General features: G+C 36.0%; 1 protein-coding gene across 6 annotated transcripts in view; it reads left to right on the top strand.

Annotated features, from left to right (window-relative positions):
* The window catches only part of LOC121408977 (kinase suppressor of Ras 2-like), an 81659-nt gene that overhangs the window by 28531 nt on the left and 27787 nt on the right, over positions 1 to 25341 (top strand). For all 6 annotated transcript variants that reach the window (XM_041600727.1, XM_041600728.1, XM_041600730.1 and 3 more), the window contains exons 3-5: positions 18743 to 18890; positions 22410 to 22824; positions 24120 to 24250. In XM_041600727.1, coding sequence (XP_041456661.1) covers positions 18743 to 18890; positions 22410 to 22824; positions 24120 to 24250 — 694 coding nt within the window. The remainder of the gene's footprint in view (positions 1 to 18742; positions 18891 to 22409; positions 22825 to 24119; positions 24251 to 25341) is intronic.

Consider the following 25341-nt stretch of genomic DNA (forward strand, 5'->3'; position numbering starts at 1 on the left):
CTGTGTTGAGAGGTAAAGGGCAAGGACGTACATGTAAAAGCTTTATGGATGCCTCCTAGTGAAACCATTGATTTTAAAGACATATCACCTTTCTCAAATATCTCGTGCATGCATGTGAACCCTGGCCAGTGCTTGGATCAATGCATAGATTTGATTAATTCCCACGGGTGACAATTATCCTGGCCTGGCATTAAAAAATAATAATTGGGAGGTCTTCTACAAAAACAAGATGACACTATGCAGAAACGTCTACTTTGTAAATGGTGGCCGTTTCTCCCGCACTCATATTTTTTTTTGTCTCAAATCCCTGCCCACATCAGAGTGAGAGTAGGTAACCATGGGTTACCCAGCATGAATTGCAAGATTTATGAATTTGAGATCGTGGGATGGGGTGAGTGACTTTGTGGCATATGGGTGAAAAGCACAATTAAAATATGTGGGAAATGATAAAAGTAAAAGGGTTTTATGCATTGCATTTGTTGTCTATCTCATCCATCACAGCTAAGGCTTTCATTGCATGATGCAATGAAAATAGAATATTACAGCAAGAGTATTAAAAGCAAAAACATTAATAGAATTGATTATCTGGATAAAAAATGATATTTGTCATGATATAAAAAAAGTAATATTGTAATATTCTTAATATAAACTGGATTTATTCTAGTGATTACAAAACATGTAGTTCAATTCAATTTATTCAACCATAAAAAATATTTATCTATAAATGATACAAAATATGGCTAGGACCATAAAAAAAACTGAAGAGGAAGAAAGTGATTGAGATCTGATGAGGTACATTATTATGGGAATACATGTATATAATTGCAAATACTAATACGCTCTGACATGATCTTCAGTCAATAAATATATTTAATTTTTATATAAATGTACAAATGTTTGTCTTTTATGATAATAAAAGAGAATATAGATGTCCTAAAAATCAAGCTAAGGGAGGGGGGGAGGCTGAGACTCATAAGACATGAGTGGTGAGTTGGTTTGTCATTTGGGTTGGATGACTGGGTATTCTCTAACAGTAATACCTCAGTCACATTTGCAATACGGCAGCCATATGGCGAGCCGAAATCAACCGTTCTAACATTTTTTTGTAATAGCTAATATCTATAGATGGTTTGAATAAAAAAGTAAAATGGCTGTATTCGACTTGCCGTACGGCTGCCGTAGAACAAATGTGACTAAGGTATTAAACAACAAATTCAAATGTTGGCCTATACATTATTTTTTTTTAGCTTAGTTCAAGACATTGAAAACAGAAACAAGTGATAGAAATTCACTTGGTATTCACCCTTCGATTGGTTATTTAAAAGTGAATTAGCAACCCCAATACTGCATTTGGAAATCCAGGCCATCCTCCAAGAACATGTCAACCTGTTTGCAACCCTCAACAGCTGTTACACCAGATAAATTGTTTTGAACCTGACGCCCAAAATCAATGTAAGCATGGCTTACTAATTATCGAGTTGTAGAGCTCGGCTCAAACCTGCCTCATTAATATAGGCTTGCTGTTGCCACATGACCTCTTGTTGGACCTCGATGGCGCTCTAATGATATCGGCAGGTATTGTAAAGTGGGATATGAGAACCAGGGCAGGGTGAACGGCTATCTAGGCCAGATATGGAGGCTATCCATCTGGCAGGAGAACTAGAAGAACGCTGGTACGTACAAAAAAAAATGTATGTACATAAAGGAGTATTGGATCTCTAATTGTGTGACCTGCACTGTACTTCATGTTATGTGCTGGTCTGTTGCCTTCCCTCATCGTCATTCTTATTGCTTGGGCTAAGCTGGTAAAAATAACTTTGACTTTAGACAAATATGGCACCATGAAAGCTTTAAAGGTCAAGTCCTCCAGCCGAGAAAATGGTGATTTGAATAGATAGAGAAAAATTAAAACTAACATAATGCTGAAAATTTCATCGAAATTGAATGTTAAATAAAAAAGTAATGACATTTTAAAGTTTCGCTTATTTTTCACAAAACAGTTATATGCACAACTCAGTGACATACAAATGAGACAGTCGATAATGTCCCTCACTCACTATTTCTATTGTATTTTATTTGAATTATAAAATATTACATTTTTACAGATTTCACAACAAGGGCGAACTTGGCTGATCCGTATAGTATAAAAAGTAATGCTAATTCTACATGTTCTGTAAGGAAGTTCTGTAAGGAATTTATCATTTCGCTTAGTTTTCACAAAACAGTTATATGCACAACTCAGTGACATACAAATGAGACAGTCGATGATGTCCCTCACTCACTATTTCTTTTGTATTATATTTTAATTATACAATATTACATTTTTACAGATTTCACAACAAGGGCGAACTTGGCTGATCCGTATAGTATCAAAGTAATGCTAATTCTACATGTTCTGTAAGGAATTTATCATTTCACCCAATGATGAGGACAAAATTAGAATATTTCATATCACAAAATATAAAAGGAATATTGAGTGGATGATGTCATCAGTCACCTCATTTTCATACTGACCAGGATGTGCATATAATTGTTTTGTGAAATCAAGCAAAATTTCAAAATGTCATAACTTTTTTTATTTTACAACCGATTCGATAAAATTTTCAGTGCTATGCTATGCTTCGGAAACGATCTTATTTTGACTTCAATCGCGAAGTCTTCATTCAAATTCTTAATCAAATTTCGCTAAATGAACACAAGAGGGCGCAACACTGTTTGTTGACATCGTGGTTGCTGTTTTTAATCACTAATTTAAACACATATAAAAAAGAATATACGGTGGACTGAGACCATAAATCTGAGAGTTCAAACAATGCACTCAAGATCGAAACCGAAGTAAAGCTGTTCCTAGTGCTCAATGAGGTTGAAACTCAGGTTTAGATCGATCGATACTTGGGAATTGATTCAGACAAAAATTAAGGTTAAATTAGTTCACTGACATCACAGGGTACGAAAGTGCACTAGGGCTTAGCGTGCATCTAGCGAGGCCTAGCCTCTTGTTGAGGCCCTGGCGGCTGCTTCCCGAGCGAAGCAAGGGATTTCCTAATCTGCGAAGCGAATTAGGCCAGGCGCGAGCCAGGGCCTCTTGACATCTGAGCTGAATTATATATTCATGAGGAATGTCTTCCTAATGAATATACATGAGTCATGATATCACCGGTCACCTAGTAAACCAATGAAATGTCAAAGCTGTTTCGTCCGGGGTTCGGAATACTATAAAAGTCCACTATTCTGCAGGTGATTCATTTAATTGCGGGACACTAATGGGGATATAACCAGCAAAATGCTACAAGTAGTGGTACTACTACTGGCCGTAACAGACCCATTACCGCCCGAAACTTCCCGGGAGATACTGGTCATCTGCTGGTCACACTCGAGTCAAGGGGAAGCAAACTTCACTCCAGTATTCCCTCACTGCACAGCGGAGATCAATAATCGACACAGAGTTGAATCGCATGAAAGATTACATTTTTTTTCATATCCTGTGGGTAGATTTACAAAAAAAAATCTTGTCCTTTCAGTGCAGATTTAATTTCATCGACTTGTAAATCCTTAAAGGGGAAGTTCACCCTGACAAAAAGTTTATTGTAAAAATAGCAGAAAAAATAATAGAAAATATTGCCGAAGGTTTGAGAAAAATTCATCAAATAATTAAAAAGTTATTAGAATTTAAATTATTTGATTTGTGACGTCATATGCGAGCAGCATTCCTACATAGCGAATGGTAAAAAATCAATGAAATGTCATTTTCTCAGAAAATTGAAAATGGTTTTCACTGTAACTTTTGTATATCAATAGACAAATTATTTCACACCCGATCATGAAAAGAAAAAAAAATTAAGTCATCAGGAACCATACAAAATTTGAAATTCATACATTTTATATTACATAACACATGGGGCAGCTGCTCGTTTATGACGTCACAATTCCAAAATTTTGAACTCTAATAACTTTCTTACTCTTTAACGGATTTTCCTCAAACCTTCACCAATATTTTTTACTATTTTTTCTGCTATTTTCACAACAAACTTTTCTTCAGGGTGAACTTCCCCTTTAAATCGGTCAATATTCAGCATTTTAGAGGCATATTCAATGCTCTTTGATATTTCATCGTCACTCTTTGCCAAGAATCAACGGGTATGACGTCATAGCAGCCCGCGCTCTCAATGGATAATTTTCACCGACCAGTTTTTGGTCGGAATATTGGTAAAAACAATAAAATTAAAGAAAGTCCGCAAAATTCGGCTCAGTTATCAAGAGGCCCTGTCTCGCGGCGCTCTGCTTCGCTCTCTCCCTTGCTTCGACATGTTCGCTCGGAAAGCAGCCGACAGAGCCTCGGCAAGAGGCTAAGCGAGGCCAGGCTTCTAGGTGCTGCAGCAGCGGTGTTGTGTGGTGGCTCCAAGTTCCAGGCCGATGGAAGACCCAGAATTTTTTTTGCTAAACATTCCAGTCCAGGTTCAAGCCAAGTTTTCCTTCCAGGCCCTAACATTAATTCATGCATTGAATGTAGGCCTAACACTACACTACAATATCATACAAAGAATGTATGCCTATACATGGTCCACTTTGTTGCTTGTTTCAACCTGTTTGACAACTTCCCCCAAAGGGTTAAAGGTAAATGTCAGTTTTGGTAACGACATCAAAATGAGTTCGTACAGAATCCAATTAAATGACCACCAAACTGTCTGTTTGTATAAATAAAGAATATGTGCCAAAGGATTCTGGAAGAAATTGTGTAATTGCTGAGAAATTAGCAAATAAGCACAGGATTCGGGTCAGGCACGACATTCAGAGCAATAATAATACACTGTCCCACGTGCTGCGCTTATCTGTGTTGGTGATCTTCAGTGTGAATATTTTTCAGCGTAGATTTCAAGATTTCAGTTCAGTTTATGTGACTGTACCAGATCTAGATCCTTGATGATACTGACAATTAAGCCTGGTTTTACAGACTTTCTCATGAAATCAGTGTTTACCGCAACTACTGGCATTTCTCTTTAAGGTATTTAGGCCTACTGACAAAACCAAATATTTAGAAAGAGGATAAATGACTTTACAGTGATGATCATGAAATGTTCTAAAATACACCTAGCTAAAGTGATATTTCAATTGTAAATGCATAATTCCTATAATTTTCATTTGATACATTTTATGATATATTTTGAGAATTCTCTTTTAAATGGAGAAGTGGATTAAGTGATTGAACGACAGTCCGCCATTTCAGTGATATTTCATTTATAAGAAATGGAGCGGGGAAAGGTTGTTTGAATCTAGTCAGTGTTCCAAATGCCATGGTATTTCTCCTCATAGATTTGAGAAAATGTCAGAGTTCCAAACTCAGAAGAAACTGAAATTCATTGTGATTATATCGATGGCATTTGGAGACAGAAAATTGCCATTTTTGTTTGTAGCCCTGCCCAAAGTAATCGACAATGTATTTAACTATGTACTTAAGACATGTAAACCATGATCACAATTTCAGAGAAAGCCACTTTTTAGGACTTACTGGTGGGGGCACATTGGGAATTTTTAGGCTTGTATTATTGCAAATTTTGAGCTTTTAAAGGTCAAGTCCACCCCAGGAATATGCTGACTTGAATAGAGAATAATCAAACTAGCATAGTGCTGAAAATATCATCAAAATCGGATGTAAAATAAGAAAGTTATGACATTTTAAAGTTTCGCTTATTTTTCACAAAACAGTGATATGTACAACGAGGTGAGTCAGTCGATGATGTCCATCACTCACTATTTCTTTTGTTTTTTTATTGTTTAAATTATACAATATTTCTGTTTTTACATATTTGACGACAATAAGGACCAACTTGACTGAACTATATAGTATTAAACAATGCTAATTCCACATTTTCAGGGAGGAATTTATCGTTGTATCACTTGAAAATGAGGAGAAAATTACAATATTTCATGTAATAAAATACAAAAGAAATAGTGAGTGGATGACATCATCAGTCTCCTCATATGCACACTGACCATGCAGTATGTGCATATAACTGTTTTTGTGAAATTAAGCAAAACTTTAAAATGTCAAAACTTTCTTATTTACATCCGATACTGATGAAATTTTCAGTGATATGCTTGTTGGATTTTTCTCTTTTTATTCAAATCAACTTTTCGTTGGGGTGGACTTGTCCTTTAAATAGAAGATACAAGTAATTATGATTCATTCTTTTGTTTCATAATGCTCTTCTATGAAATAGCTTTTGTGCAATTTTTCATCATTATGATGATCACCAAGTATTGTGCTAGAGTTTTTGCGAAGTAAACTGTGCAGTGTATAATCTGATGAAATTCATGTATGAATATGATTATTATTTGTTCTTTATTGCATCTCAACCCTGAAATGTAAATAATAATGTTCCATCATTATAATTTATGGACCGTGGTCTTATTTTTTTATAGGAAGAATGCTATGAAGCAAATGCCCTTCATAAAATTAACATGCTTGAACTGAATGCTTGGCGCATTGTGACTTGAACTTAGCCCTGTCCTTCTCATTCTCCTTTAGATGATAAGAGTAATAAAAATTTATCAACTCAGAATCATCCAGAATACTGCATTGTCTGTAATGCATGATGACGTCCGGAGATGTTTACATGGTATTCAGCACGTAGGATTGGATATTATGGATGCAGGCCTGTCTAAAAGTGTATCAGTCTTAGCAAAACACCTTCTAAGGGACTATAATAGCCTTGAAGAACACTTGACATTATACAATCTCCATCTCCCCGTTCCTCTCTCTCTCTTTCTCACTCGGCTTTTCTTTCCCAGTCTGTACTTCTCAATAAGCCATTAATCTTGTTTTTCTCTTTTTGAAATATGAATATGAATGAATATTTTGTCATCATGTATCAACTCATCTTTGTTTTTAATCAAACACATGCTGCTGACATGCTTTTATTTTGCATTGTCTTTTTGTATTTGTAAACTTTATTTTTAAGTCTCTTTATTTCATTTTACACCCTTTTCATAATCTTTCACTATAGTAGTTGCCATGATTAGAGATTGACTTTCATTTTCTTTTGACTTTGTCTTCTTTCACTATATCTGTAATTAATGTGGTTTATGTTGTAAAATATTAATGATTTCTTTCCTTGATTTAATTAAACTGATTATTTAACATTTTCATTGCTTTTATACTTTTTTGCTGTATGAGTTATTTATTTTGCCACCACAAATCATCCTGACATTTGTCTGCTCATTTCTTTACTTAAAGTTCTTCTTCAGTGGCTTTCAGCTGTCTTGGCAATTATGAAAATAAAATTGAAGTATTGTAATTATTGGATTTGCCCTTTTACATGTATAGTAAATCTAAACTGCAAAACAAATTGCTTAATACTGTATTTGAGGAAAGGATAGTTAATTTTAAAGGACATTGGAAAAGATCAGTTGTCAATATTATCTATTTAAGTTTAATATGACAAGCAATGAATAATTTAATATTCTCTCTCTTTTACTTTAATTTCTATTCCTCCTACCGTCTCCTGCCTCTGCATTTTCTCATCTCGTCAGTGCGTATTTCTAGATGAGAACTGAAAAATTACCATGATAAAATAGTCTTGATATTTGCCTTCTCATCTATTCTTAGAATAGAACATTTTCCTATTTCTACTCACCGTCCACTGTATTCCTCCTAAGTAGTTTTTGTTATTTATTTACGCATCTTCTCTGACATCATCATCTACTCTCCGCCGTGTGACGTAATTCTCCGGCCGACGCTCGTCCCAAATAATACAGCGACTCTGCTAAGGTCAGGAGCGTGCAAGTGACACCCTAACGACACGCTCCTGGGAGAATCTGAAGACACGATATCGTCATCGCCGGCATTTGTGAAGAAATTAAGAGTGGTCTATTTCGGGCTGTCTCGGAACATGAAGAGGCATTTTTCCTGGGATTGTGTATTTGCATGTTGAAAACTAACTTTACTTGATCAGTCTCTCCTGCCTTTGGCTCTCTCACAGTAGCCAAGCCCTTTTTTAAAATCCCATTTACTATATCTTGTTTATCTGACCAATTTCAGGCCTTTGAGTAACTCACCATTGGAAATTGTAATGGCTGTATGGGATAATGCATTCTTTGCTGTATATTTTATCATAATCAACATTGGCAAACTCAAGCTGATGGCTGGTTAGAATATGAATGATGTTAAAAGAATAGAATTCCTCTTAATATGACAGAAGCACCCTTCTCAACATCGAATTATGCATATTCATCTTCAGAGGCTTCCCTTTTGTTTCCAATGTTCTTTCAGTTTGTCTTCGTCCCACTCATCTTTACTTTCTAATTATTTTCTTTTTTCTTCTTTGAATGGTCCTATTTTTGTGTATTGTTATTGTCTTGAATTTATCGGTTAGCTACTTTACATCTCTTTCCCCTCTCCATCTTGACATCCTGGCTCCTAAATGGTCTCAATTTACCCCCATCTCCAGCATTTCATCTTCATCCATCCCAGTCAGATGAGTGAATATTCATCCCTTCTATGTCTCCCTTGATGTGCATATGTGTGAGACAGAAATTCATTATACCACGGAGCTTCCCGTCTAAACCCAGTGCAATATTTACACATCCAGGGACCTAGGCTTCGAAATAGCTTCATATAGTGTTTCACGTAGCACATATTGATTTTAAAGGGAGTGTTATTCTAATTTTAAGTTTGAATTTATGCATTTGATAATTCTGACATTCTGTCTCCATTATGTACATCTGAAATTTACTAAGCCCTTATGAGGCATTCAAATCCAATGTGATTAACTCATCCAGGGACCTACATGTATATCTTTATGAATAGCTCCATTGGATCAAAACTTGATCCAGTTGATAATTTTAATTTTCATGATGACATTGAAAATAGAAGTCTCTACTGCATAAAACTAGATCTAGTATTGGCAAAGAGGTGAATGAAATCTCATTGGCTTTAATGATTGATAGGTATCCCTTCAGGTTAATTGGTTACAAGGTCAGAAATCATTTCAGATTAATTAACTTAGATAATTGTTGAAATTTTGTTCATTATTTAAAATATTACTTCAAGTCAAACAAAACAAATGTTTATTCAGGGTTCCCTTTTGTGAAAGGTCACTCGATAAATGAATGGTCAGACCAGTGAACCAAGACTTAGATAATTATTAAGATTACACAAATTTGAAAAATGATTCATCTTTAATTTGCGAGCATTCAGCACTGCTGCTATTGAATTTCATAATGAAGGCAAGACCACCAGAGGCTTTCCACTTGTCTGTATAAAGCTTTCTAGAAAACTTCATGTAATTTCAACGGGGAATGCTTGTCCATGTATTTATAAAGTATACCTTCTTCAAGGGAAAATGTGACATTCTGTAGTTTTTTTTTCTTGCTTGTGTTCATAAAAACATTCATTTGGTATTCACAGGGACTTATGGGCAAATTATGAGGGCATTTTTTACTTCTTAGTTTTAAAAAATTATGATTTTTTCCTTTTCATTTTTAATTTTCAATTTATTTGACTATTTGTTCATTATTATTAATACTACTATTATTATTATCATTATTTTCATTATTATTCATTTTGTCTCACCTGCATAGCAGAGCAAGAATATAGACCTGGTTTCTGCTTTTCTAATGGTGGCGGTGACATAACCAAGGTTTAGTATTTGAAATGTCCTCTTAACTTAGGAAGTGTATGGACCTAGTTTTAATGGAAACGGGTGCTAAGATTGCACTATGAATGGTGAAATTGTGAACCAAGACAATAAAGACGTACATGTGCATTTTACACATTTTGCATTCAGCACCTTGTCCTGTAGTTGTCCTTGCGCTAAATGCCTGGTTCATGAATATGAGTTACTAAAAATGGCATAAATCCCCCCCCCCTGCAATTGAATTAAAACAAAAACATTTTTCTTTTCTCCTATAATTTAGTCTAATATCTCATTCCTATGTAATTAAACTGGCATCAGTTTTCTTTTTGATTCCTTTCTTCATCTCTTCCCAATCTCCACAGTTTGTTTCCTCATTTCTCTTTGACACTCTCTATATTCTCTTTCTCACTCTGCTGTCTGAGCACATTATCATACAGAGTAGCCTGTATGTATTCCTGTGCATTACGTAGGCAACGAGAATCGGCCCGGCTAGTGTATGCTCCCTATGCAATACTGTTCTCTGACCTTTCCATGAACCTGGGAGATTTCACCAGGCACCCATTTGATGCTCTTCAGCGTATTTTCTCCCCATCTCTTACTTTCTCTTTCACTCTCTCTCTCTCCCCCTTCATCCCTTTTCATCTCCTTCACCTCTCCCCCTCTCTTCCCTTGTTCCCTCTTCCCCATCCTTGTTTCCTCATTCTCATTCTCCTCTCTTCCTCTCTCCTCATCTCTCCTCTCCCTCGTTGAGCATACACATGACATCGTAAAAGCCTTCTATTTGTAGTATCCCAGTGCTCATACCCAAGCGTACATTCGTGTGTATGGTTAAAATATGAGCCCCAGATGCAAACGGTCGGTCGCATCATCATATCTGATGTGCATACATTTAAACTCCCAGTCACCTTCACAGAGTATTTCAATGGGAGCTAAGATGTGATTGATCTAGGTCTGTGTGAAGATTGCCCTGATTTCTACGTTGATTAATGCTGTCTATTTGATTCTTTGTTCCAGATGAGGTCACGGAATGATCGATGCTCTAGTGGTTGTAACATGGAGCTCATATAAAAAAATCCAAGAAATCAACAAAAAAAATGTTGTGATGAATTATACATGTATTCCTCAGTTCATATCAGAATTATACCCCTAATTAATTTCAAATTTCATTCAAATATTACTTTGAAGATCTCCTTTATGTTTTTTTTTATACCTATTCATTCTTCTCTCTTGTGGACTGAATATATTTTAAATTTATCAAAATTGAAATGCTACATCATTACAAACCATATGGTATCTAACAATAACAGAAGATGAAAGATTGGGACTATGCTACTTGATCGTTTCACGTAATATCTGCTGCTTATTATAGTATAACTGATCAACAGTAATATAACTGTTCCATGGCAACTGTTTATTTCAATTTCTTTTCCCTTGGTAATTCTGTCAGGCTATAGACTGAAAGTTCAAAGGCAAAAATACAAATGAAACGTGCCCGACTGACTTTGCATATTCTGCTTTTAAAAAAGCTCATAATAATATAGCAAAAGGGGGGTGTTTCATGAACCAACTAGTTAGTGATTTTTACTGACAATTGTTACAAGCCACTGAAATCCTTGCATCTGATTGGCTCAGAACAAATGAGTTGTGAAAGATGCTTTATGAAACACCCCCCCCCCTGAACTTGTGTTCCATGAGAATGACCCCTTGAGAGCTGCCGAAAGTTTCACAGGATCATCGGTTCAGGAAGAACGGATCGGAACAGGCCTTCTCTCAATAGGGACTGAACCGCTATGATAAGGAAGTCCAGACAGGCCTCAGGAGATTAGAATGCACTATTACAGTGTTCATAGACCTCCAACGGTGCAGTTTTAGGAAAGGGGTGAGAATGAAGAGGGCCATTTTGTGAAAAATGCATAATTTTCAGTTTAATTTAGCAGGGTGCTCAGATTCAGTAATAGGTCTGAAATGTCTTTTAGGCTTTGAATAGATTTAAAAAATAGTCTGTTTTTAGAAAAGCAAAAAGACAGTAAGGAATACTTTTAGCCATTACCCAGGTTATCCTAGTCCTCATGTCCAAAAACTTCTTATTCTTGTTTACCAATAGCAAAAGTCATTGCCTGTTTTAAATCTAGGACCCAAGTTGTACGAACAAGGTTTTGTAAAGACACTTCAAAATGTTACATTGTACAGAGTTCATTTTACAAACATTGACCATTGCTATGTCTGGCAAGTCTCAGGCAAGTTTGTTGGTTATCAACAAAGCGCAGGGGGGGCAATCAAATTATGTGTTGATGATATCACAACAACCTTATAATTGTTTGCTGAAATTTTGATTGCATTAGTAAACTGATTTGTTAATGATATACCTATCTGTATCAGTACACTGTAGATAATACAATAAATTGCCTGCAGTACGAAGGTGACCTCTGGACAGAAAAGAACTTTTCAAGATCATCACGGTCAAGGCCTCAGAGCTTGTGACCTTTTTTGCTTTCGTCATTGTTTTCTTGATTAGTGATCTGGGGCAGAACGGCAAATGAAAAACAATGTCCATATCCTGAAAAGAACTGATTGGATCATATATTCACACAATTGATGTGCAGTAGCATAAAGCAAACTACCAGTGTTGTAACATGCTTGGTGAAGGAACTTCCAGCAATCCCATAAAGTATCCGACTGTTTTTGTACATATGACCCTAAATTTTCATCCGTTCTTACTTCATGATCTCATTACTTGCTCAATCCATGGTGATTTTAGAGCACATTACATCATCTCATACTATGAACAAATTATTTTTGGGGATGTTGGACATGTGCAAAATTAGCAAGAATAACACTTCCATGATTATGGGAGCAGTAGAGCATAATTTTCTGCTTGACTTGAATTAGATTTGCATTTTCAGTTTATTCCCTTGTCAGTTTTTAGATATCTGTTAAATTGCTGCATGTCATGTTGAGAATCATAGTGAGAAAAGCAGCAAACAAAAGCAATTCTTCTCTGAATGAAATTGAAGTCCAGTTGAGTAAAACAGGCTGCCTGCAAATGACAGCACAAATTCTGAACCATGAAATTATTATGATTCTGAATTTTGGAATAGACTGGCCTGAAAATGGATGATGTCAAATAGTAACTGGTTTTCCCAGGTCAGTCCGCCCTGACAAGTTGACCTGGAGACCATACATTATACTTCAGCATATGTTTTATGCACTTGACATGGGACACTCTCATTTAGCAGTGCCACTGTCCATAAAATGAAAAGAAGACAATATATCAAAGTCACTGATTAGTCTTCAGGTTCAGACCTTGTTTTTCCGTATCTATTGAGAAAGCGATGCTTCATTTTGATAAAGCTCTTTAGAAAGATAATACTATGTGATGATGCAATATTATAAATCCAAGTATGAATATGAAAACTATCATCTTATTTTTGCTTGAAAATGGTTGAGTATTTGTCTGTCTCTATCTGAAAGGATGTGACGAGTGGAGAATTCATGAACAAATGTTACTGAAAATGCATCATGAACTGGGTCTGTGATCACACACTACTATATGAAGTAGAGGGTGAGGAGGGTATGCAAGTACCTTATGAGTCATCCTGAATGGTGAAAGGGGAATGTCCTCCAACCCCCTTTGACCTGGATACCATGCCCCTTATGAGCTTTGTTTCAAAAGCACCCATCACTTGGCACCCCTAATACTATTGGACTTCAGGTTAGATCCCATCTGTCAATTGACACCTCCATTCTAAAGCCGACTTGTATATCTTCTTCTTCAATCGATTGTTGTCCTAATACCATAGCCTAGTTTTCATATCACCTTCTCAAAGCTGGTCTTGTTACTTGAAAACCTGAGGGTATATATGATTCTGAGATTTTCTTTTCTTTCTTCCTTTTTTACAGGGGGAGGGGGCATGGATGGGAGGGCATATAGGGTCATCTTGGAAAGAATTTGACAAATTATATGGTTTCAAGGGAAAGGGGATATCATTCTGGGGTCACAGAGTTAGAGAAAAGTGGAATGCTTATTTGACTAGGTCCCATTTGATTTAGGTGTGTATGATGAGTAGGGATGTGAGGAATATGAGGGAAGATGATGAAAGAATAATTAAGAACTTGGGTTTAAGATAAATAAAGGCTAGAACAAGACAACATATGAACTAAAACGCCAACAGGGATAGAACGCAGGGAAAGACAGAACAAACAAAAAGAAGGAAATGATAGGAGAGTAGTATAGAAAATTCACCTTAGGTATTACAAAGCACTGTGACAGTAAGGAGTAGGACAAGGGAACCATGGTCATCAGTGGCGTACCTAGGATTTTCCACAGGGGGGGGTGGGCAAAACCATCCGCCAAAAAAATTGACAAGTCCCCCCCCCCAAAAAAAAAGGTCTTCAATCACAAGTAAAGGATATTGTACCAGAAAAAAGTGACAAGCAAAAAAAACAAGGTCTTCAAGCTTGTCAGGGGGGCAATAAAGGTATTCAAGCTCGTCAGGGGGGGGGCAAAAAAAGGTGTTTCATGCTCGTCAGGTGGGGGGGCAGGAATACATCCTTTGCATGGGTCGTGACTCATCAGGGGGGCAGAGTGCCCCCCCCCATAGGTACACTAGTGCTTATAATGCTCTGTTTAGGTTTTTGCTTAATTTAGTTGCAGTTTTTGTAAATGTAATAATTTTCTTTATTTTTTTTATTTTCATGCATTTGAAAGTATGACTGACTGCAATTTGTGTATTCCTTAGTAATGATGAAAATGGAAAGTTAGGCAAAAAGATATGTTGACCTCATTCAAATGATTTTTAAGTGCAAAAAACAGGGTCACTATTTAAAAAATATTTTTGTAGTAGACCCAAAATATACAAATTCAATGCTTTTGTGAGAAATGTCAGATTTGGGCAAAGAATTTGCACATATGTAAGTGGCGTGAAAAAAGGCACTTTTTAATGCATTTTAACATATTTGACTGCATAAATAAACCATCCCATGCCAGATTTTATTCAGTAGTGCAGCAGAAGAAATATTGAAAAGAAAATACAACTTTCTGATATTTGGGCTTATGAGGGCAACATAACTGTTGTTTTTTTTTAGGCCTTATATTAACAAACTTGACCTAATAAAATATAAGAAGGAGAGAGAGAGTGTGTAGAGGAGAGGGAGGGGGTGAAAGAGGGGTGGGGGATGTATAAGGATAGGAATAAAATAAAGGATTTCTGCTGATGTCCAGTATCTGAAACCGCAAAGTATCGGTGCCACTCCTACATAAACCAAAAAAATCAATCATAAAGGGAAATTGTGCAAGTTTACAAGCCAAAAAGAAGTCAATTACTGTGGTAATCAGTGTTTTAGCATTTGAATATGGTTTTTGTGGGGAAAATGACCAGATGGTTAGGGTTTTCATATCGATTGTACTTTGTGCATGCTGTTGGGGGAAAACCCCATTTACGTTCAATCTAATCAAGCAACTTCTCACATACACAAAGTAAGTGGAGTGTCAGATAGCTGATATTTGGTTTTCATGGCATTATTACAAAAAGCCAGACATCTCAATCTAATCATCTAGTGAGTTGGCAAGCATTATATAAAAAGCATTGACTTTTCCAGGCTTCATTTACACCCGCTGTAAAAAAAAATGAAAGGTTATAGAAGAATTATGCTCAGCCAAGTCTCTACAAAAATCAAACCACCAAATGAACATTGCCTGAAAAATATATTTAGCTTCAACTGCTAAAGATTTATTTACACTTGGTGCCATGATTCTACCAGTGAAAAAAATTTTCCAAGGCAGTATTGAATAACAGCTTCAAATTGTGTTTCATGCAGTGAAATCCATCCTTTTGCTTTGCAGATCATTGCCTGAAAGGCAGTAGAGTTTCCCACTTCTTTCAAGATAATAATCTAATCTGCTTTATACCTCTACACTCTGAATGACAAGTGCATTCAAATGTTCCAAATCAATTCTCCTTTTGCATTACATGTAAAATGCTGCATTCAAGAACATTTTCACGCACATGAAGCATGTTTTCCGTAAAAAGTACCCTGAAGTGGGCTGTATTTAGGGTGCGTTTATTCGACACTTTTTTACCCTAGAATCATGATTAGAATCATGATTCAAATCACGATTCTGCAGAATCACGATTGCGTTTAGTCGAAATTGGAAATAAACGTCTTTCAAATCACAAACATGAAACACGGAAAAAGGGGCGTTTGGAAAGACGTTTCTGTAGAATCACGAACGAAAAGGGTCGTATAAACGATATCGTGATTTGAATCATGATTCTATGACGTCATTGTGTCGTGCTTCTTCCGGGTTCGACTCAAAGGCGCGCGCTGTGTTTCGTGCAGGTTAATTTTCGTGTAGCAGATTGCCAGTGTACTAGTACCGGTATATGCCAATTGTCATGTGCATTTAGGAATTATCATTCTGTGTATTGTACCCGGGGTTGTACTGTAGCGTCATTTGTATATTTCACTCAGGGTGACCAGATTTCACAAAATGAAATACGGGACAATTGACAAACGAAGATCAACAAAGAAGCCCACACAAAGTGTGGGCTTCTGAGAATCCATAGTATAATAATAAGACTTTTGAAAAAAATATAAAGAATTAGAAGGGAAGGTGAATGAAAGAATGAAGGAGAGAAAGAAAAGAGATGATTGGGAAGGAAAGAAAACAGAAAAAATAACAGAAAGTTAGAATAAAAGGATGAAAGAAATAATAAAAGAGATAAAAAAGGTTTCCGTCATTCTTTGAAATGAATATAGAAAGAAAGAAAGGAAGGAAGGGAAGATTAATAAATGTCTCGCAAAATAAAGGAGACAATTAAAGGGGGAAAGGTGAGAAAAAGTAGGAGGAAAGAAAGAAGGAAATAAACATGTTTCCTTCATTCTTTGAAAGAAAGAAACAATAGAAAGAAAATAAAAATAAGGGAAAAGAATGAGAAGGGAAAAATGAAGAAAGGAATAAAGAATGGAAGGGAAGAATGAAGGGGAAGAGAACGAAAAAATAGAAAATAATGGAAGGAGAGAAAGAACGAAAAGAAACAGGAGACGAAGAGAGAAGGAAGCCAAGGTAATTATAAGGAAAGAAAGAATGAAGGAAATAAAAAAGTATATTGGATAAAGAAGGAAAGAAAGAAAAATGAACAGAGAGAGAGAGGAAAGAAAATGTCGAGGAAAGAAAGATAGGAAATAAAGATAGATGGAACAAAAAAGGGCAAGCAGAAAGGATAGGGTATATATAAAATAAAGAAAAGGGAAAAGTTCAAACTTCAAGTTAACAAAAAAATCCAATCATCTAATAAAAATCATAACTTTATTAAATGTATTTTAAAAATTTTAAACATAAAATGTTTTAGAAATGAATAAAATTTCAAAGTGAAACATATTGTCAAACTTAAAAATTAGATGAAACATCGCGGCATCGTGCACACCAAGACTCAAAACGAAAGCTGAAACTAGATCTATGAAAAGTCAATAACATTTTCCTCCGATTACATCTCCAAATCATTAAACTGAGAATCCATAGTATAATTATAAGAATTTCCCGCCGATTTTGTGATTATTTTGGTAGAAAAACTGTTTATCATGTGAGGTGTTTGCACCATTGAGAATTTGCTTCGATCCTCCATGCCTAGCTAGTAGCCTGCCACACACAGGCAGGAGGCCAGTTCGTTTGCAATGTATTAGCAAGAAATCATCGCAGAACTTGCAAAAGTTTACAGTTATCGATTTAATTGTTGTCCCTGCTTCGTCAGCTGTTGGTTATTTAATGAAAATTCGTCACTTTCAAATGTAGTAACTACATTTTGTTCAATATTCTGAAATACGGGACGTCTGGTCACCCTGATTTCACTGTTTTCATCAATCATGTCTTCAAGTTCCAAAGGCACAAATTGGACTGACGACGAACTCAGGGCTCTGCTTGTGCTTTGGGCTCAAGCATCCCTTACCGGGATTCACAGAAATATAAGACGATCTACGAGTCCCTTTCAGTGGCGCTTGCAAGGGAGGGATTTCAACGGAGATGTGGCACCGCCTGTCGAGACAAAATTAACAGAATTCGTGCCCAGTACTACGGCTACCGAACACCATTTTTGATGAACCGACAAGATTGAATACAAGTAAACAAAAACAATACGAGGTACAATACACGGAATTCTGGAAGTAAAAGATTTATTTTTCGGAAGCCGAGTTGCACTTGCACAAACGATCGCGCGTTAGCTCCGGTGGCAGCAAAAATCTAGCAGCCGACGTGAAGTTAGAAACACGCGCGAAAATGTTGACCTATACTTCCTGGGTCAAACTGCGCACTGTGATGCGCACTGGATCGGCCCGAATTCAGGGAGAAACAGCGTTAGAAAGATGGTCGTATAAACGCTGATTCTGTCGGATCGTGATTCATGTTGCTGTTTTGAATCATGATTCAAATCGTGATTCCAATCATGATTCTGGGTTGAGGTCGCATAAACGCAGCCTTACTCTGTATTTGCTACCATCATCCCTCCCTGATATTCATTCCCATGAGAGATGTTTCTATCTTGTTGCAACCTTTAATAAAATAATAATCTTGTGTAACCATGCATCTTGTCTGTGAACAGTGCTAGATAATCTTTTGAGTTGCCATGGTGTCTTGCATTATGTAAATGAGAAGCGAAGGGGTGACCGATGCGACATACTTTCAGCGCTGTTCCCTCCCTCAGTGAACATCAAGTTGACTAGACAGATCGGGGCCTATAAAACAAATATCAATAACAAATGCTGATGTTACGATTAGGCCGGGTTTCGATGACAATTTTTTTTTAATGTACATAAAATACAACAATCTCAGTAGGTGATGCTGCCACTGTGTTTTGTCATAAATGCTTAGTTTTTTCTCAAAATCTTGTTATCATTGAATTAGGGAAGAGGCAATTTCAGCTTGCTTTTCATCATGACAGTTAAAAACAAAATCAAAACAAACAAGGCCCGCCTCTTGTAGTTACTTGTTAGCTTATTTCACTGTGGTTTTACTTTACTTGGGTATGCCTGCATTTGGTCAGCTTGTACCAGTTAAATTCTGTATATGTGTATGAAATATTGAATATAATCCCCTTTCCCCTTATTCATTGCAGATGCTGATAGAGCGAGTCCATAACCTTAGCCAGCTGATCAAGCTAAGTGAATCTGAGATCAGAACCATCATGAAGATTTGTGCCTGTGAGGAGAAAGAGATCACCAGGTTCCTCGATGCAGTCAAGAGCTTGAAGAAGGCTTACATAGGTATGTAGACCTAACCTACAATCTAAGCAGAGGCTGCAACAATATCGTCGCTGTTACGTGATAGGCAAGTGATGCGTCTGATGTGGCATGACTACAGAGTATGCAAAGCATCTACCGCCTGTACCCTCTCGTCTTTCTTTAGTCGTTCTTTTCTTTTTTGGACTTCACTTCTGTGCTGATTGTTTGTTCGAAGAAAAAAAGCCACTGGACATTAGACGATAATAAGAAAACAACAACTTAATTATGATAAGAGGGTACATGTATAGCTGTTCGTACTTCGTAGTCTCACTGCATGAGATGTATCACTTATGTTTTGTTCAGACATGTAAAAGCAAATACTATAGATGTAGCCTCTGCCTAGATTTAATAGGCTAATTTAATTAAACCAAAAGAGGGAAAATCCATAAAGGGGGTGGTGGGGGTGTTAAATGGCAATTGTACCAAAAATGTCAACAACAGCCCCAGAATTAGTTAACTGATCAAGCCAGATGTGTGTGAGATCATGACTCATCAGGGGGTTGTGAAAAAAATAACGACGACAACAAAAATCCTGTGAGTTGCCAAAGCACCACAGTAGCTTGGTAATGATGCGAATCCCTTCACCTTCTTTTTGGAGACTTTCCAGTAAATCCTTGTTGACATCACATCTGAGCATGTTTTGCAATTTTGATGTAAATAGAAGAATAAGATGTGTAAGAACTGTGAAGGGCAACCATACACCCTGTCTGACAATAACATTTCTAGGTATAAGATAATAAGATGAATCTGTTTTCACACATTGTGTTAAAACAAGCAATCACTAATAACCCCCCAAAATTTGGATTTTCAAGGGTGACTCGAAACATTTCACGAAAGCCAAGCAATGATATAGATTCTTTGTATTGGAGAATCCTGCACAATGAATCCTTGATTTCTACAGCTCCGTTGAATTGGGTGATCAGTCTCTGTGTTGTGATATTCTTTCATAAGTAGGGCATAAGATGATACAGTTTTTTAAATAATGTTATTTATCAATGGTCTCTCTAGACTAGGTTGTTGATCATGCACTCTACTTTCATATGGCCTTGTTAAAGATTCAGTGAAAGAAAATATCATAATTTGATCCATTTTCCCTGCTGCTTTGTCTAGGTGTTCTCACGTGTAATATTTATCTGAAGACGTGCCTGATGAAAGATGTTGACAGTAATTGGCTGAGTTATGAAAATAAGAGCCATTCACACCACTAAAAATAATTGTTAATGTTTATCAGATTTAGGTGATTGTCTAGAGTTGGCAATGACCAGTGGACAAAAAATAATGAGACTACTCAAAGTCATGTTTTATCAAAACCTCACCCTACAAAAATAATAAGTATATAAATAAATGAATAAATAATTCAATAAATTTAGATAAAAATGGAAGATTTAAAAAAAAAATAAAAAGTTTTGTTTTAAAAAGAATGATTAAAATTATTGTAATAGAAATAAATAAATGAATTGGAAATATAAAATAATAAATGAAAAAGAAATTAGTAATAATTATCAATTCCAGTAGTGTAAATGGTCTGCTGAAATATAATGGTTTATTCATAGATTTAAAATGATAATAATTAAAAAATAAAGTGACTTATGGAAATGATTTTCCTTCATCAATTATGAAAGAGAGAAAACAACAGTAAAACAGAAAATGAGTTGATTTACCTTTTCCAGCAAAACAAGGATGTACATGTAACTTTCAGAATGCATGTGAGTTCTATAAGGTTAGTTTGTTAGTCTGTCAAATTCTAAATTTTTTAGTTGAACTCAACCTTATTTTCATGAAGGTTTTACATTTTTACATGGTTAGAAAAAAATGCTTCATGTTGTAAAGCACATAGAAAGACTTGTGCATATTATGTGCTACTGTATAAATCAGTCCTTATTGTTATCATTAGTGCAAAATGATGTGGCCAATCAATATGTTTGTTCTTGTATTTTCTTACAAAAGTATGAATTCCTCATTTTGAGATATTTTCTGTTATAATAGAAAATACCAGTATTCCCAAGGACTGTTCTAGATGAATGTCTTGATTTTAAGATAAATTATAAGTGTGCAAGTGTAAGTATGCTGCATTTGCTGCTTCTGCTTACTGGGATGCACCTATCCTACAGGTTTCGCTGCTCCAGTCGTGGTAGCAATAAGGATGGGCATTCCTTATTCAGGACAGCTTCTTTTTTTCATCATTAGCACCTCACCGAGGTGGTTTGCATTGTTTTGCTTTGATATGTAAATAATTATTGCTGATCGATGAGGGTGAGGGAGGTATTAGTTGGCAGGGGGCACAAACTCCAGATTCTTGGAAACTCATGAAATTGCGGCCTACTGATCAGAATGTAACTTGTTGGACTTTTTCTAAGACTTTTTTTTATCAATTAGACTGTCAATCAGGGTATATATCTGCAGGATAGAGACATGTAGATATAGGGATGGACTTAGAGAAAGGATATTGTAAATGAAGGAGAGAAAATAATATTTTGATCAAGAGAATGGGGCATTAGAAGAGAAGAAGAGATGCAAACAAGTGTGGAAGTTGGGTTGGAAACTGGTAGTAGGATGGGGAGATAAAAGGAATGGGTGGAAGAAGATCACAAAAGTTATGGTAAAAAGGGGGGGGGGAACATGTGGGAGGTGAGATGAATATACAGTTTGAGGGTTAGATCTGCCTTTCTTTAAGACACACAGAATGTTGCATATAATATAGACTTTTAAACAACATTTAAAAATGCTCTCCAAATGCAAGCATGGGAGATTCTTCAGTTTGCACTCAACAAAGTACAAGATTCTTATCAGGGTAAACCATCTGATTGTTTAAATCTCATTAATTGCTATCATGTGAATGCTGCTAATAATCGGTCTATCTCCCTTCTTGGCTGACTGCCAGGATAGACAAATTGATGTATCTTTAAAGATCATCTTGTTTGCATTGACTGGGAAAGGATGTCCATTGCAATAATCATTCTAGGGCGTGATAGTTTCTCATATCTTTTTTCAATCATAAATCATTCAGTTAACTTCATTTTCATTTTGCTCACCCTATTCTTTTGTTACAACCTAACAGAGTTTATGTTTACAAATATCTACAAGAATTATATTTCAAAAGAGAAATGTCAGAAGTTGTAATTTCTGTATTGCTTTCTGACTGAAAAAAATTATAAATAGAATCTACTAGAATTTGCTGTATGTTTAATTTGAGACCAGTGCCTTTTTTATTTTTTATTTTTAGTAATATAAAGCTATTCTTTAAAGTAATTTATTATATATATATCAAGATACAGATAAGGATTGTCACCACATCTAATAAAAATGTATCCAGGCTTTTAGGGAGGTGTGTTTCTATAGAATAATACCTTTTTATTCTTGCATCCACGATTTTATAAATGCAATGGGGGCATTAAAACAAAGGCTGGAATCCTTTTTTTTTAATGGAGCACTATGCATTGCTTCTTAGTTTCATTAGGAACCAGTAACTAATTCTCATTTCTCTCATTCTATCTCAACTAGCCAACTACCCTTCAAAGGATCGTAACACGGAGGATGGTGCCAAGAGCCCTGATACAGTCAGCATGGGCAACTCCATAGAGACGGTTGGTGACCATGCCCGGTCTCGCTCTAACTCGCCCTCTGTCAGCAGCAGTCCTGAGCAGAAACGCCCCTCCATCGACTCCCTCAACTCAGATCTCTCAGAAGTGCCCTCAGTGCCCATCACGCCGCCTCCGTTCGACAGTCACATCTTCAAACTGCCTGTGCCTACCCCGCCCCACACGCCCACCTTCAACAAGAGGGGTAAAAGCAGGGGGACGCCGCCCCCGACCAAGAAAATCAACCCCTACCATCTACCCCTACCATCACCTTCAAATTGGAGCTCTGTTGATCATCTGAATACTACGAGGTCTGGCTTGGGCTTTGATTCAGCAACGTAGGTGGCTTTTCATTAATGGTTAACCCTTGATCAGATCTTTGAATAAAGGGGTGGGGGTAAGGATAGACTTAAGATCTTCTGACGTACATTAGTGCTATCGTCATTGGATCTCACAAAATGCTTTGTGTATTACCATCACTACAGCTCATTATCTCTACTACATGAATGCATGAAGTCTTCAACCGATACACAACAAGCTTATTTTTGCAATTGTAGTGCATTCACAATTGAAGCAAATCCAAGTCCAGTCTGTGATAGAATTTGTCTGATATGTTTTTTCAGTTGACTTTTGAGGATTAGGCTGTTGGGGGGAGTTCTCAAAGTCATGATGGACAAAATAGAATTTCAATGTTTCCACTTTTTGCAAACTGATAATTAATGGATATCATCTTTGATTTTGAATTACATTCTCTTGAATTATTTCTCAAGACTTGATGCTTGAATTCATGTACATCATGAAAACCTGTTTGTTGAAAAAAAAATGTAAACCCTTTTTAATATCTTTCTCAGGTATTTGTCAAAGAAAAAAATGTACTGGTATATTTTCTAAAATCTACTTTTAGGGAGAATAAAAATTGTCACATTTTCTTGATAGCAGTATTTCATTTTCCCCGCTTATTGAGGAAATTCTATCTTGTACTTCCTTGTTTTTCTCCATTCCTCACCTTATTTGCCTTGTTTCTTGGAAATGTAAACATATAGGACACCCACGTGCTTGTTTTAAACATTATGTGTAACTGTTTCTTGTGTGTAAGCAATGCGTTGTTTTTGCAGGATGTTCAATTTTTTTCTTGCCCTCTTTATTACATGTTAAACATGACCACATATTACCATACTTTAGTGTAAAACCTTTGGATCAGAATTTGTATAGGGCTTAATAAATATCACATGTTATCAAATTTGGCAAAAATGAGGTTCCTATAGATGTTCCAATTTTCTTTTGAAACGATTGCAAGCACATTTTCTTTTCTAAATTTCTTGTATCAGATGCAGGATAGCTATAGAATTGAATTAGTGTTCATATAGGCCTATACATTTATATTGAGCTTCCCCCTTGTATATTCTCTTCTCTTTCATTCACCCCTCCCCACTTATTTTCTCTCCTTATATCTTCTTGTCTCTTCTATTCTCCCTCTCTTCTCTCTCCTACTCCCGCTCTCTTTCTTTCTCTTTTGATTCAGTCGGTCATTTGTTCCCATTGAAATATGCTATCCACATGAAATAAAAGTACCATTTTATAATGCATTATCTCGAGAAGCAAAAAAAATTTGGTTTTATTTTATTTTGTACAGGTTGGGTAGGACGCAAGGCAGGAGTCGAGACCCACGTGACAGACGGTACTCTGACGACAACGCGATGCGGTTATCATCACCCAGTAGATCAGAAGAGAGGCTAACGGACATAGGCTTGCCACCCAAACAACGTAAAGAATAAAATGAGATTCATTAGGATGTGTTTGATTTATACTTGAATGATATTAGACAAAGGGGGATTTACACTGATGAAAATAAGAAGGATCACATAAGGGCCATGTAACCTTAAAAGATACAATCAATTTTACAATTAAAGATAACTGTACTTCTATGATAATCATGTACAAAACATTACCATCGATTGTAGATATCATTTGTACTTGTTTATGTTTCATAGACCTCATGATTTTAATGAATCAAAAACCTTGAAATTGATACCAGCAATGAATGTAAGTGATGGTATCAATATCGTTTATTTGAAAATTAGCAGGATTATTTTTGCTACTGCTGATTAAATGGTAGAGCAAATGATAATTTATAGAAACACGAAATACATTATCTGTGCGACAAATACTGGTATTTCCTGCCATTTATGCAATATCTTAAAAATTTCCAGTGGTTTTATAAAAAAAACACATCTGTAATATGTCCACCAAACCTAATTAAAAAAATACAATGCTCATATGGGCCTTAGAATGACAGCTTTCATCTTTCTTTGAGGAAGGTATTAACCATCCTCGGATGCACTGGTCTATTAGTGAAACAGAGAGCATTAATTGTTTGGTTGACATTTACAGTGTATCTTTCATAACACAAAGGCGTTTGGTCATGCCTTTCAAAATGTCAAGGAAAATTAATTGATCTGACCAGAGAAATAAATCACCTGTTTGTTTCATGGGATTCACACCTTATAGGAAAACACAAATGAAGGTAGAAAATGACTTTTACAATTAATCAATAAATGAAATTGAGATGTCACTATTGCCAATTTGATGAATTGCATTTATTATATAGGTGTTTTACAGATCTGTGCAATTTTTTTTATAAAAGAATAAAATTGACCTTTCTTCAGCATGTAGCATGAATGATTTCAAGGCAAAGATTATTTTTTAGTTTTGTGTCCAGGGCCCCATTTCAGAAAGCATTACAAAACAAAACTCAAATGAAACTTGGATTTTAAGTCAGTCAAACACTTACATTGAGGACTTGCTAATATTTTTTTTTCAGTTGCGTGTTAATGTAATTCTCTAACAGTCCCCAG

Source organism: Lytechinus variegatus, chromosome 2 (genome assembly GCF_018143015.1).
Source record: "Lytechinus variegatus isolate NC3 chromosome 2, Lvar_3.0, whole genome shotgun sequence".
Taxonomy (NCBI): Eukaryota; Metazoa; Echinodermata; class Echinoidea; order Temnopleuroida; family Toxopneustidae; genus Lytechinus; species Lytechinus variegatus.